This window comes from Corapipo altera, unplaced genomic scaffold (genome assembly GCF_003945725.1).
Source record: "Corapipo altera isolate COAL_440 unplaced genomic scaffold, ASM394572v1 61305, whole genome shotgun sequence".
In the NCBI taxonomy this organism is placed as follows: Eukaryota; Metazoa; Chordata; class Aves; order Passeriformes; family Pipridae; genus Corapipo; species Corapipo altera.
The window spans coordinates 5,365,617-5,379,917 of record NW_020884909.1 but is presented as its reverse complement, the minus strand read 5'-3'; the positions used below and the strand labels follow the sequence as shown (position 1 = coordinate 5,379,917).

Genomic DNA, 14,301 nt, shown 5'->3' with positions numbered 1-14,301 from the left:
GCTGTTGCCTAGAAGCTCATGCAGCCAAGTAAAGCAAGTGTTTGATTTAAGAGATGAAGAGAATCAAAGTGATATTTGGATATGAACTAGAGGCAAGACTTGCTCCAAGTCTGAGAACCAAACTGTTGCTTCTTATTGCTACACAATCTTTTTGTGACTCTGTCAAAGGCAATCTTCTTATTGGGCTGCATTTATATTTTCTCGGAGAAAAAAAAATCTGACTTAAACCATGAATAATTTGTGTTTCTCAAAGGAAAAACAGATGTCAAACAGGTATTTCTAACTTACCTCTCCGATTAACAGGATCCTTAGCTACATATGCAATATAGTCAGTTGTATCCTGTCAAAAAATTAAGATATCTACAATGAATGCAAAAAAATATTTGCACTGATCATAGCAAAAGATCACAGTCCAGAGTATGTATATTCCTGTGTGTAGAGCTTCAAATGACATGTTTTGCTCTACAGTTGTATACTACTTAAACCCCATATAAATGTTTATGGGTTTTGGTACTGATTGCACCACTTTCTCCAGAATATGATCTATTCCAGCAGAATTTAAAAATCTCTTCCAAGGCCTTTGAGAATCCATTAAACAAACTCAGTAGGATTTGGATCAAGCCTCATTTAGGAGGGAGTAGAATTACAAGTCCTTATTTTCAAACTGCCCAGAGATTTTGGTTCAGAACATAAATAATCAACCGGTTCTGTGGCAGAAAGAGTGGGAGTGACAGCCCTGCTCCCCAGAAATACTGAGCAATGGCATTTATTCGTGTGTGAAAGCAGGTGTGTTACTGACTACTACGCCATATGGCACAGAGGTGGTCAGCCCCTGCTTGGCTGTGACAAGCAGAATCCCAGGACGCTCTCCCCTAGCCCGTGGGCTGCTCCTTGCCACACTCGTTGCCACATGCCACGTGGATTTTCGGGCAAGAGTAGGCAGACATTTTCCTCAAGGATTTTTTGCTTCCTCTCCTGCCACAAGTGGCGCAGACTTGTGTCATTGTGCAGATGGAACAGAAGGGGCAGTGTTTCTGGGAAACATTTAGGCCACACAGCCCTGATGCAATCATGAAGTCCTGGTTAGATCTGGTGTTTCCTGACATGCCTGGCTAGTCAGGTGTAGCTAAACCTGAGGGATACACTACAGCTGGCAGTATAACTCTATCCAAAGCCTTTTCACTGATCCCAGATCATTGGCAATTATGCCAAGATCTAATGCCATAACATGAACCTTCAGTTAAAAGACAGGCTTCTTCAGCTTAGCTTTCTCTAGTGCAAACACACACCACAGCCACCCACCCAAAACAAATCACTGTGCTGCATGTCTGTACAATTTCCATCCTAAGGAGAGAGCAAGGGAAATGATGAAGCAAATTCATGGTTCTAGTAACAGATGTGTAGCCATATCACTTAATAGACTATTGGAAGACACTCAGGCACAGCAGCAGTGAGGTTGGCCTATAAAAAAAAGTAGAATAGAATGGCCCTAATATTTTGTCCAGTAATTTCCGATGAATCCTGTGACGCAGTGCCTGGGCAACGACTAAAATGCAGATAAGGGTGCATATCAAAAAGTAAGGGGACAAGAAAAGTGACTATGTCTATAGTAACAGATAAAACAGAGCCAAGATGAAGGCCTGAGAGTTGTTTCACTGTTGTCCATACTGTTTTATTGTTGCTACTCTCTCATGCCCCTCTGTGCTGTTTTCTCACGCCATGCTCTGAAACTCTCTGAGGGACCAGCATGTGCTGGGCATCAATCCCAAGAGGCCACTATGAGGGAAGAGGGTGAATGTTTGGATGGAAATTTCACTGTGCTATTTAGTTGCAGGGCCAGAAGGGCCAGAAAATGGGCCACAGATCAATTTATTTACTGGTTCAGGCACAGCTAATGGATGCATTAATGGCTGACTAAATCATAGATCTATCTCACAGCTAGTGTGGACGTGACAGTCTGGAACTACCAACTCGTTATTACCTCTAAAGTTCAGATTGAAGTTGACTATGATAAATCATTAAGGACTTAATGCGGGCACATTCCACAGTGGGTAATTTAGAAGATTCCCATCCAAAAACTACACAAAGATGGGCTGATGCAACAAAGTGGTCCTTGACATTTAAGGACTGAAAACAAGTATGAATGAGCCGTAATTACCCCTAAGAAACTGCATCGTGGTGGTAAAATTTGGAGGTGTGGCTGAAACAGAAAAACTACTGCCTTCAGGGACCTCTGAGAGACCTGCCTTATTAGACCTTATGAAAACCTCCACTCTGGCATTTCAGCAGATATCTCCAAAAACAGATGTCTTGTCTAGCAGCCTGGAAACAGCCGCCTGAAATTACTATGGGTGAAAATTGTTTAGTGTATCATAAGGAGGGGCTGAAGAGAGCTAAAGCAGATCCAGAACACAGCCTTGGAAGTGAACTAAAAATTGTTCTGAAATGGTGTGTAAAGGATTTGGTGGGGACGTTTTTAAGCTGCCATGTACTGACACAGCCAGAAACTGACTCACTGCAAATGGGAATATTTCAAATATATATATATGGTATTCAAGCTGTTCTCCAAGACTGTGGAACACTTCTCCAGTGGTTACATTTTGAATAATACAAGATAATTAACAGTAAGGGAGTGGGTGGAAAGTTGTGAAGATAATTTCTGCCGTGAATGTGAGGCAGATAGCCAGAGTATAAAGGTGGATGGGGTAGAGAAGTGAGGGTAGTCTCACTTCCTAATAAACCAAACTCCAAAATTCAAACTAAGGGAAGTACTTCATGAAAAAACATGGGCTCAGATCTAGGTTCCTAGTTCACTATGACCCTTCTCTATCCAGTTTAAATTTCATATAAAGAGGTGAGCTTATGGGCTGGAGCCCAACTGTGGCTGGGAGACACAGTTCGGTGGCAGCAGTCCTCCACCAAGTGGAAATCACTAAGGGCTGATGAAAGTGGTGTCTAGATGACCCTCTTATGAGTAAATAAAACTGTGACTTAAACCACATCCTCGCACCTTGTCTTCTTCTACACACATCCAGGACAAAGGAACCACCTGCTTTATGAACAAGCTTATGGTTGTTCAAGCTTATAGTATCAAGCCAGATACTAGACCACTAAGATAAACTTGTAGAGCATCATTAGATACTCATAGCTACCCTCTTCCCCTCAACGTCAGAATGAATTCATGCATTAGTAGTCTTATCAGGAAAACAACTTTACAATCTCACCATATCTTGTAGGCTCCTTTCCACCATACAATTTTATTTCTCTGGTAGCTCGCTGACTCAGTAGCGTGATTTTTATCTCTCTAAAACATTTGGAAGAGCTTGTTTACTCCAAATCCAATCTCTTCTACTGCTGCTCCTCTCCTCTTTCCTGGTAAATCACTCTAGCAGTGGGCAGAGTGAAATGGTGTTTCCAGGACTTAGCATTTGGGATGGCAGATGGGCAGCGAAGAATCTTCTTACGGAGGCAGGGAACTGTGCTAATCACTCCTCTGCCCACTTCAGGAATTGTTCATTTACAGCATACATTGCAATCTGTTGTATTTCAAAGCTGTTGTTGATCCATATTTTGTTCCCCAAATCATTATGATATGGTGTCCTTTTCCCTTCTGTAACTGCATTGAACTCTGCAAAGCTATACTAAGACTAAAGATTGGCTTTACATTTCCTGAGGGTAGCTAAATGAACAGAGGAAGCGTCAAGGATCTTTACCTTAACAGGGTTGAACTGCAAGAATTAACTCACAAAGCAGGCTAGAAATTGCCTTACCTGTAGCACACGACTGATAAATCATGGATGATCATACGATGGAGGAAAAGGCACTCATTCAATTAATCTAGGTTTAAAAGCTTTCAAACCTCTAAGGTAAAAGGTGAGCAATGTCAATATTTTATAATTCCCCCATTGCTTCCTGAGTGACAAATACTTTTTAAGCACATTTATTAATATACCTTCAATAGACAGCTTATAAAACTAAGGAAAAGCACAACAGGCAGGAATCTGCCCTTTGCTCCAAATGAACCAAATGGGTAAAATTGAAAGCTGAATTGGAAACCGAAAGCTTTGCAAAATGAGAAAGTAAGATCTGTGCTTCCTGAAAGCCTGTCTTCAAGCCATATGAGTGCAGCAGTATTTAGTAGTCTTCTCAATGCACACTTAAAGACGAGAAGGAAAAAAAAGCGCTTCATTACTATAACTGCAACATAGTCTACTACTGTAAAAAGTGCAAATTAAAAACAGGATAAAAATGCAAACAATCCCATATGACTGTACCACATTACTCAGAGAAACAAAGAGATGCTTATCAGTTACTATATAAATGCTCTCAACCCCTTGATACTTTTTTGTTTCAGTCATTCAAAGAGGAGGATCTACGAATGCTTGTCAGTCATTCCCCTCAAAAAAGGGTTTGATGGCAACAATCAAGACGAATTTATGAAACAAGAAACAGGAGCTACTGTGGCCGTATTTTTTTTTTCTTTCAGTAGGATATGCGATAAATTGTGTCCCACAGTCCTCACAAGGCAGTATCCACGTGGGGGGAAGGCTTCAAAGGAATGCTTACCGGGTCACCTCCAGACGCAAAGGAAATAGATTGCATGTGGTGATTTGCTATGATCTGTATGGATCAGAAAGAACAAGTGTAAGTCAGATAGTTTTCTTACAGTTTACACATTTTTTGATTTCTTTTCTGCCTTGCATACAGGTGAAAATCCAAAATCAGGATCAAAATTATCCACAAGGAGTAAAAAAGAGTAGCACAATAATATAAACAAACGGAAGGATCAATGAATCTATCCTGGTGTTCTTTAAAATGTATCAGGACACTGCAAAATTGCTAAATGTGCTCAGAACTCCAGTAAATCATACAGATCTGTCAGACAGTATCTTTGGAGAAATTTTAATCAGCAAAACCTCCCTTTCTTTATTGCAGACAACGATGAATGAAGCAAAAGGTCCTATTCATCAAAACATTTTTCTGCTGATGCCACTCTGGTGAAATCAATGAAACCATGCCAATCTGTACACCAGCTAGGGTTCCTAACATCGTTTCCAACACCCACTGTGTCATTTTATGTTTCAAACATCAACATGTTTGGAATATGCAAACAAAAATTTGACTCTAGCTGCACTGTAGCATTGTGGACAAAATCACAGGCATAATCCAGGGCATTTGAAATTCAAATTGCTTATGTACAATTTGAACTAATACAATATTTCTCTGGGAAGAGACAAATTGTCCTGAACATACAATACTAGCAGAACAGCTCTGCTATTCTGAGATTTAACTTATGAAATCTTTTAATAATGAAATCATGTAATAATCAAGAAAGAAAAGGTCATTTGAAAGAAACTTTCACTTGATATTTGAGTCACATAAGCCATGCCAAGGAATTCATCTAGGAAAGGACAGGCCTCTATTTAGTGCCTCAAAGCACATGACAATAGAATTAGTATCTCAGTTTGGAGAGGGAACCACATACTTTAGAAAACTGTTTTGGAAAAAAAAATAGGTTGAAATATATTCTCTGGGATGTTTTCCCTATCCTCCATCTTAAAGACCTGAACTAGTAACTACCTTCCTTGGAAAGAAAAAAGCCTGGCACGACTTTGTCTGGATCTTGCTGCTTCATTAAGTCAGAGAGAGTTGATAACTATTTGCAGTGTTTCTTTCATGTAAAGAGCACTTCATTTTCAATAGCCCTACTTGTCTAACAGCAGCCTCTGAAGATGTAGTTAGTTTTTAAGTGTTCACTGGTGAATTAGTGTTCCATTACTCATCAGTGAGGATATCCTTCACTTTTTCCCATAAAGAAGAAGTAATCTTAACAATAGAAATGAACTAGTGAAGATCTGTTACACATTTAATATTGTCACTACCCTGACTTGTGCAAATAACCCAATTTTTTACTCCAGCATCATACAAAACAAAAATTATTTTAGATTGTCTCTAAGCTAATTTTTTCCAAGTTTTGAGAAAACTGAAAAGTGCTTGAAGCCATTAGTTCAAGTCAGTTTGTTTTTTTAAAGAAATATACAAAACAAACCATCTTCCACCCAGCCCTACCTAACATATTCACTGAACTGTTGCTGCAGCACAGGCAATTTCTTTCCTTCTACCCTCAGGGCCAACAACGGCTGTCTTGTCTTTTTTCTTTCTTTCCAGCTCCCTTGGGAAAAAGAGGCTATTACAGAAGTTCACAGCCTTCTTCCTGTGTGGGGCCTCAAAGGGCAAAGCTGCTGGGCCATTCTTATTTGCAAATCAAATGCTTGGCACAAATAAGAAACAGGGGAGACCACAGCCACACTACGGATCTCTGAGAAACCAGACGTTTCCCAGGCCAGCAGCACCCAGAACAGTCTATCTCAAAAAGAATTATGTGAGAGAAAGATGAAGAGTTTTGTCAACTCAGAGAAAAGGCAAAACATCTGGGGGATGAGTCTGCTCTGCAATAAATCAGTTTAACTACAATTCTGCCCTGGCACTGGCTGAAGACGAGTCGACTTTCAGGGCTTGGCACTTTCTTAGTAGATCTAATTAACATCAAGTTCCTGTGTTTCTGACTGGGGGCAACTGTCCCTGTGAGAGGCACTGCTGTGTATATTCCATAGTAAGGCTACAAACTGCTGCATCCAGCCATAGCACTGCTCTCAGTGTCTCAGTGCTCACTGCAGGAGATCTGGATGTTTTCTAAGCAAGGATGACAATGAATGAATGAAAACATGATGATAATAATAATAATCAGCAAGCTTTTTTAATTGACAGTGTACATGTTCTTTCTCATTCTTTAATCCTGAAGCCCTGAAGGACAGTAGGAACTTTATTGTTTTCCTCTCTGGCTGTATCTGGGCAGAAAGTCGTTGTGCCCTAACAGAATATGTGGCTCACAGCAAATAGCACAGCAGTGACTACGCATGTCCATCTGCTTTCTCTTTGTATACCCTGAGCAAGGATTTTTCTCATCTCATACATCATTCACAAACCACTGCAGTGATTCCCCAAAGTGCATCTGTACCTTCAGCACAGTGAAGAAGAAGGAATAAGCTACTTGAAAAAAGGCTGCCTTGTCTCTCTGAAAGACTGGCCTTTCATTGCGCTGCAAAATGCCCAAGGCTGTATTTTTAGCAGTGCCTCAGGAACAGTTTGCCCTTTTAGGCTCTAAATGGAAAGAAAACAGTGAAATTGGGGATGTACATTCAGTCCTTTAGTTGTTTACTCCAAGTACATCCCTTGTACCACCCTGCAAGTTTGTAATTGTACCCAATAAGAACTACCATGACCAGAAAATGACATTTCATGTCATAGGTCTTATAAGAGCAAAACCAATCTACCAGAAACAGGGCAAGAAGGAAATAATTAATGAAAGCTGTGTTGAATACTGGAATAAGCTGACTTCTACTATGATTCATATTTCATTTTTATTCATTTTATAGACATTATTGAGGAATAATAACTTTGAGCAACTGAGTATTTGACAGATAGCAGCAGACTGTTCATCAAAAGCCTTACAAATTAGTACAGAAGTTGCACTCACCTGTTTCGTATCAGGATTCATTAGATTTAAGCTGCTGGTGGAGATATTCAACATTATGCTCGTTCCTGCAAACTGAAGATTGCTCTTTCCCAAGATGCTAGAAAGGACTTTGCTTGGTGGCTGTGAGGAGGGGGGGGAAAAAAAGCAGATTTTTGTTCTCTGTTTATTTGGGATGACCTTCCTTGTATGCAGGGTTAGCCATGATCTGAAAGGCTTCTAAAAGGTTTATGACTTTCAAAGAACATTTACTCATAACAGCTGCTTCCCCCTGGAAATGATTTCTCATTTATACTACTACTGCTTCTACTAATGAGAGTAGCTAGGCAGGTAGTCATCTACTCTTGACCTAACAAAACAAGAATATATGATATAAAAGAAGACTTGATAGAAAATAGGGGGGTTGTAAGACAGCAAAGTCTCACCATCACTAAGGAACCAAGTAAGCAGACTAAGATAAATGCCTTCAGTCAGTATCTTAAAATGATAATGTTCTTATTCTGTAAAAACAGCTTCAACTCTTGAAAAGAAATCTGTACTCTGCATCCACTGACTTCTCTAACCACTCACTCCCCACATGGAAAGTGGGACTTCAGTGACACCGATGGGATGCTTACAAAATGGGATACAGAGTGTTATTGACTAGAAGACCTTTAAAGATCTCCTCCAACCCAAACCATTCTAAGATTTTGCTTGTGGACTTCTTAGCAGCAGGCAAAAGCCCAGACATAGGCTAAACAAAATCTCAGTATGCTGCGGTACCACACGCAGGTAAAGATTACTCCTAACTCAGAGAATAAGTACAAAGTGTTGAAATGTAACAAAGGGGATGTAACAATACTGGTAACTTCTGCAGGCATTTCACTAGCCCTCAGGAGTTTTTGTAGCAAGTCTATAAGTTATGTTGACAAAGCAAAAATCACAAACTTCTCATCTTTGACAGCTTTGGGGAACCACAAATCTGTGTGAGAGCAGCCTCACTCAGGTAAACCACAGCCTGTACAAAATCATGGTGCCCAGCAGTAACAGACCAAGTCCTTCTACTTGCTGAATTTCCACTTGTGAATATTTATGCTGGTTATTAAGATATAAAAGTAAAGCTGTGACTGGAGGCAGTGTTCTTCTGCCACTGTATTTGCATTTGTCCTAAGCTGCCTGCAAGCTTGGAAAGTTCTATGCATAGCAGGATGGACACACCTGTGCTTCTGTAGACCTTAAAAGTTTACATACATTTAGTTTTAGCTTCTTTTCCTTCTGTTTAACTGATTAAAAATACACTACCTGTGTACTGCTCCCATGTGATGTTTGTGCTGCACTATTTTAACATGGTCATATTGCAGAGCTAGTACTTCATTAACTTCTCAATAAAACAATCTCCTTTGAATATTCTTGTATATCTCTTCTTTCCTTAATCCTTCATGATTCCCAGGTGGTGCCTAAGGATCACGTGCCCACAGTGCAGTCAAAATGTGAAAACATGCCCTCAGGAACTACATGTCACCCCAACCAATTTGATAAGCCACCAGTGGCAAAAACATGATGAACGTATAGACCAGCAAAAGAGACCTGTATTTGATGTTTAGCTAAGTTCTGTTGCTATTCCTTCTCAATAACTAGCAAACAGTATTGCTTCTAAAACCCATAACAGAGCAAGCTGTCTCACTAGGCAGGTGGAACTCCGTTTAACTCACTTTTCCAATTGTACTTTGTGTCATTTTGCTTTCCAAGGTAAAAAAAAAAAATATATACTTTTGTCTTTACTTTCAGTATTAAAACAAAAATCCAGAGAACCAAGAGATGCCAGTGTGATAAAAGTGGTCGTGGGGAAACCACAACCCTAATTTCTGAGACAATTTCCAATTGTGCCGTGACATGTGTTGTCACATACGCCTGGTTTTACCAGAGGAAGATCCTCCATTGCAAACAAGTGGCATTTCATCCCATCCCTTTCTACTGAGACACTGCCTAGATGGTGCAGCAGGTGGAGGAGTGGACAGAACCTTTTATTCAACCCCCACTCTCCTCTTATGCCCAAGATCTCACACACGGGCTATAATTATCTATGCTTCTTCCCTCAGAGTTAGCAATATATCCCAGCTTTGCCAGCAGGCCTCTGGAAGAGCAGGCAGAGCAAGACTGTTGAGAGCCACCAGTGCACGAACTGAGCCAAGGCTTCCTCTGCTCCCTGTCTGAAGATTCTAACTCCTACCACACAAATAAAAATAAAAGCATGACAATAACCGTGTCAGGGACACACTGGGCTCACCGTAAGTGCTGGCCACTGAGCATCAGCCACATGGAAAGAGCATGGGGAGAAAACAATCACCTGATATGTTCTCTCTATTCCCAGGAATCAGTGATGACCAAACTCATTAAATGTCACCAGTAGAGCTATGCTCAAAGAACTGACCTAACCACTTTCAGAACTATGTATGTTTTTGGCTTCTGCTCTACCTTCCAGCACCTTTTTCCATGATTTACTCATGCATTTTGTTAAAAGCCATCCCTTTTTTTTGTTTTAACTCTCCCACATGTGACCTACAAAAAAAAAAAAAAAAATAAAGTAAAAGGAGGGGGTTTCTACAGGAGCCACATAAAGGCACAATCTTCATCCTAAGATGTATTTGTGCTTCCAGATGCCTAGAAAAGCAGATCCTGATGAAAAGGGCAAGCGACAACACACCGTGGGTGAAAACAGCCAACACTTTACGTGATTAATGATCTGCAATTCTCAAAGCTGCTTTAAAGTCACCTGCCTGCTGTGCCCGGTCTCCTCTGTGCTGAACTAAGAAAATAGAGTCAACTGCACTACAAGAAAAGAAAAATACCTTTCGTTTCTTGAAGGCTCCTTTGGCACCAGGCACGGCTTCACAAACACGACTGATTGCTTCCCTGAAGAGACAGAAAATAGCTTTATGGCAAATTAATGTGTGGATTTCTTCATTACGCTTCAAATGCACTGGAGAGAACAGCTTCAGACCATATTTCTGCTTACAAGTGAGGATAGTTAGCAGGTCAGTTAGCTTCCTCCTCAAAAAGAAAATGTTTTCTTGTACTATTAAAAAGAGATTTTTCTCACTGTAAATAGAAATATTAGCCTTAATGCCTTCTTCCAAGTCTCAGTTTTGTACATTGCTTAACACCTTTTTTTTTAAAAAAAAAAACGTTTCTTGTAATGTAAGAGTTAGAAAGGATCATTTTTGTCACTACTATACTATGCATTTTTCCAGTCAGAGCAAAACCACCAGGCTTTAGATAGCATTAGAACCCTAAAACATTCCTGGTAATATGCATGTTGTATATAATACATGTGATGTACAAAATTTTAACTGATATCTGTTCAGTACAATCTGAATAATTTATCAGTGGCCTTATTTTTATATTGTAAGCAAGATTAATGCCACCAACATTTTGCTTCAGTTTTGTAATATTGCTTCATTCATCCCATTGCACTTGGGTTGACTGAAAGAAATGCATGTTCAAAAATGATTTGAAGCTACACCCTCTCATAGAAGAGTAACTGTATACCACAAAAACTCTTGAAATCATACTGCTACAAGCAAATCTTGTAGTTCCTTTCATGATTTACCAGCTTATTTTCTGAATAGTCAGTCTGGTCAAGGTTTAGAATTTGCTCCTGTGCATGTAGAGACTTTCCTCTGAACACGACAAACAAAGCTATAATAGGCCTGTCCCACTGATACTGCAGAAGAATTCCTCATTTCACAGGAACGAGCAAAGGTGGCTCCAAACCTTGTTAAACAACTATTTTTAATATGTACTGAGACTAACAGGACATTATATTTAGAGCCCAGACCATGCAAATAACAATACCTTATGCAACAAGCAAATAGAAAACAACAGAATGGGAGACAATGAACTACAAGCTAAAGAACAGTCAAAATAACCAAAACCTTGAAGCATCACCTGGATAAAAACATAAAAGATGTTAACTTTGTGCCATATGCAGTGTGTTTCAACTATGCATTGGGTGATGGCACAGGATCAACAAATTAATCAGGAGAGAAATTCATATATTTATCAGTATTCAATGTATAATGGCTCAGGAAATGTCACAGATTATATCTGGTTGCAATCAGTAAGTGCTATATAGTTATGCTTTTACCTAGGGCCCAATCCAAAGTTTGAATCACCTGAAAGAATCACATGAATTTATTATGTTTTGGGAGGTGGGTGGTTGCGACAGTGAACAGGGGCTTGAAGCAGGTCTACAGTCCTGCCCTTCTGAAAAAGCGTGAGATTTACAGCAAGAATGGTCAAAAAAGCTTTCAGGCATACAATTCTTTCTTCAGGTCTAGAAGAGAGCTTGTTTGTTCCACAGCTTATTTTTTGGGAATGTTTTCCCCCCCTACCTACATCTGCTTGGCTAATAAAATTGCCTCTCACTACAAACCTTGCCTTGCATATGCACTCAGACCACTATAGCTACAACAGCACTCCATTTCACAGTTCAGTGCTTGTAGTTAGTTCCTACATTCACCACAATGTTTTTTTGATTCAAAGCAAGTGTTTTATTTAAAGTAGTTACTAACTTTTCTTACAGAGAAAGTAAAAATCAGTTGCTTTAAAGGAGCAGCCCTGATGTGTCTTAGAAAAAAAAGCACATCATGCATAGTGATCACCATGCTACTGAGACATAGGTTACTCCTGGAAATGTGATCAGGAGAAATGAATATTACTCTTCTCAAATGAAGAATTCACTAAGAATGTTTTTCTTTGGCTCAGGACAAACAATCAGACACCATGTTTTAGAGAGTCATCCCCTTTGGCTACTGAGCTACTTGTGGTTTCCTTACTCTTTTTTTTTCCACAGAACCAAATCCTTTGGAGGCAATGGGGTGAGCAGTCCCAGCCAGTGACAGCCTCCAGCCCACTGCTGTCTTTAAGACTCATGCCTCTTGCTTCACCATGTGTGTCTTATCTTCCCTGGCATTTTGGCTTTAAGTTGCTCTCACAGAGACATCACCAACACTTCATCCTCTTTGTCTTCCCCAGTGGTCCAGCTGGTGCATTGAGACACCTGACAGGTTTTGCCTCTCACAGAATAGGCTTGTATTTCAGAGATATGAACTGTGCTTGAGGGATAAATTCGGATGTAATTTCCTTTCTTTTCCTATTTGCCTCCACCATCTTCTCTCTCTAGTGGCAACATGGAATAAAAGAGAGTTTTTCAAGCCACTGCATCTGACAAAAATTGTGTACAATCTTGTTATTTTTCTAGTACAGGGTTGGGATTCATAGTGGTTTTACTACTACCTCTACTGTCTGCCAGCTCCTTGTAATCAGACATGAAGTGTGTTACTCAATAGATTCATCTGACTCAAAGACCTTGTCGACCAAAACTGCCACTTAGGTGTAGGAGTGGAAACGCTGAGAAGGCTTGAGCTCGGGGCAGAAATATGGCAAAGCAGCCTTAGCTACTCCTTGTACACTCTGCCTTGGCAAACCAGGGAAAGCACTGAGCCATGGAAAGCCTGGGCTACATGTCCTCTCACTCAGGAACAAAGTTTCCAGCTACCTGTCTTCATTTTAGTAAAATACCTCAGTTTTACTGAACTCAATGTTCTCAAAGGCTGTGGCCATGCTGTGGCTCTTCAGTTTCTGAAACTCTGTGAATACTGAATGTATTCGAGCAATTGCAGAGTTTAATTTAAGAATGCTTTTAGTGAGAATGCTGGGAACATCAGAAAATACATTCGGAGAGCAATTCTGCATAAGCAAGGTCAGAGTGCCCTGGCATCAACCCTTTGCATACCTGCAACAGAGGGCACAGTACTTTTCCTGTGTGGGAGTTGAGAAGTCTGAAAGAGGTATGTGAACAAAACAAGACAAAATAGAACAGCTGAATATCTGCCACTGCACTGATAGGCATTTTTTTCCAAGGGCAACCAAAATGGTTAGAGGGAGCACCTGCCCTATGAGGAAAAGCTGAGAGAATTGGCATTTTGAGACAGGAATAGAGAAGGCTTTTGGGTGACCTAAATGGATCCTTCCAGTACCTGAAGGGAGCCTACAAGAAAGATAAAGGGAAACTTTTTACAGACTTTTTATATGTATTGATAGGACAAGGAGAAACAGCTTCAAACTGGAAGGGAGCAGGTTTAGATTAGATGTCAGAAAGAAATTCTGTGTTGTAAGGATGGTGATGCACTGGCACAGGTTGCCCTGAAAAGCTGTGGATGTCCCATCCCTGGAAGAGTTCAAGTACAGGTTGGACGGGGCTCTGAGCAACCTGGTCCGGTGAAAGTCATGAAACAGGGGTTAGAACTAGATGATCTGTAAGGTCCCTTCTAACTCCAAAAATTCAGTGATTCTATGACACTTCCCAGATCACTCCATTCAGAACATTCTAGGAGGATGGGGGCAGGGGTGTCTTTACACAGATAGTCTGGTGATGTGGAAAAGACAGCCTAAAGATTTCTTTCTGACTTGCATGGCCAGGCAGTACAGGGCAGACGTAAGCTTCTTGTGTGGAAATGCTTGCCCAAGGAAGGCAGAAGTCCTGCACATATCTGCACGGCGAAACATTGCACAGAGTTTGGAAAAGTTGGAGGCAACCACATTTGCTTCCTTTCCAGTTAGAAAGTTATTTGACACAGATACACATCACACCTTTCTAAGCCACATCCTGTTTCATTAGTTAGGCTCAGATAAAAACCAGTGTAGAGCCAGGCTGATCTCTTGTAAAATTAGTTACTGCACTGTCTGCAGCAGGGACCACATGCTGAGTTCCAAATCTGCCCAGA

The 14,301-nt window shown here is 40.4% G+C and overlaps 1 protein-coding gene across 14 annotated transcripts in view; it reads right to left on the bottom strand.

Annotated features, from left to right (window-relative positions):
- SHC3 (SHC adaptor protein 3) overlaps positions 1 to 14,301 on the bottom strand; it is a 90,396-nt gene that overhangs the window by 15,301 nt on the left and 60,794 nt on the right. For all 14 annotated transcript variants that reach the window (XM_027653231.1, XM_027653230.1, XM_027653233.1 and 11 more), the window contains 4 exons: positions 10,363 to 10,426; positions 7,538 to 7,657; positions 4,567 to 4,620; positions 289 to 340 (listed from right to left, as the gene is read on the bottom strand). In XM_027653231.1, coding sequence (XP_027509032.1) covers positions 289 to 340; positions 4,567 to 4,620; positions 7,538 to 7,657; positions 10,363 to 10,426 — 290 coding nt within the window. The remainder of the gene's footprint in view (positions 1 to 288; positions 341 to 4,566; positions 4,621 to 7,537; positions 7,658 to 10,362; positions 10,427 to 14,301) is intronic.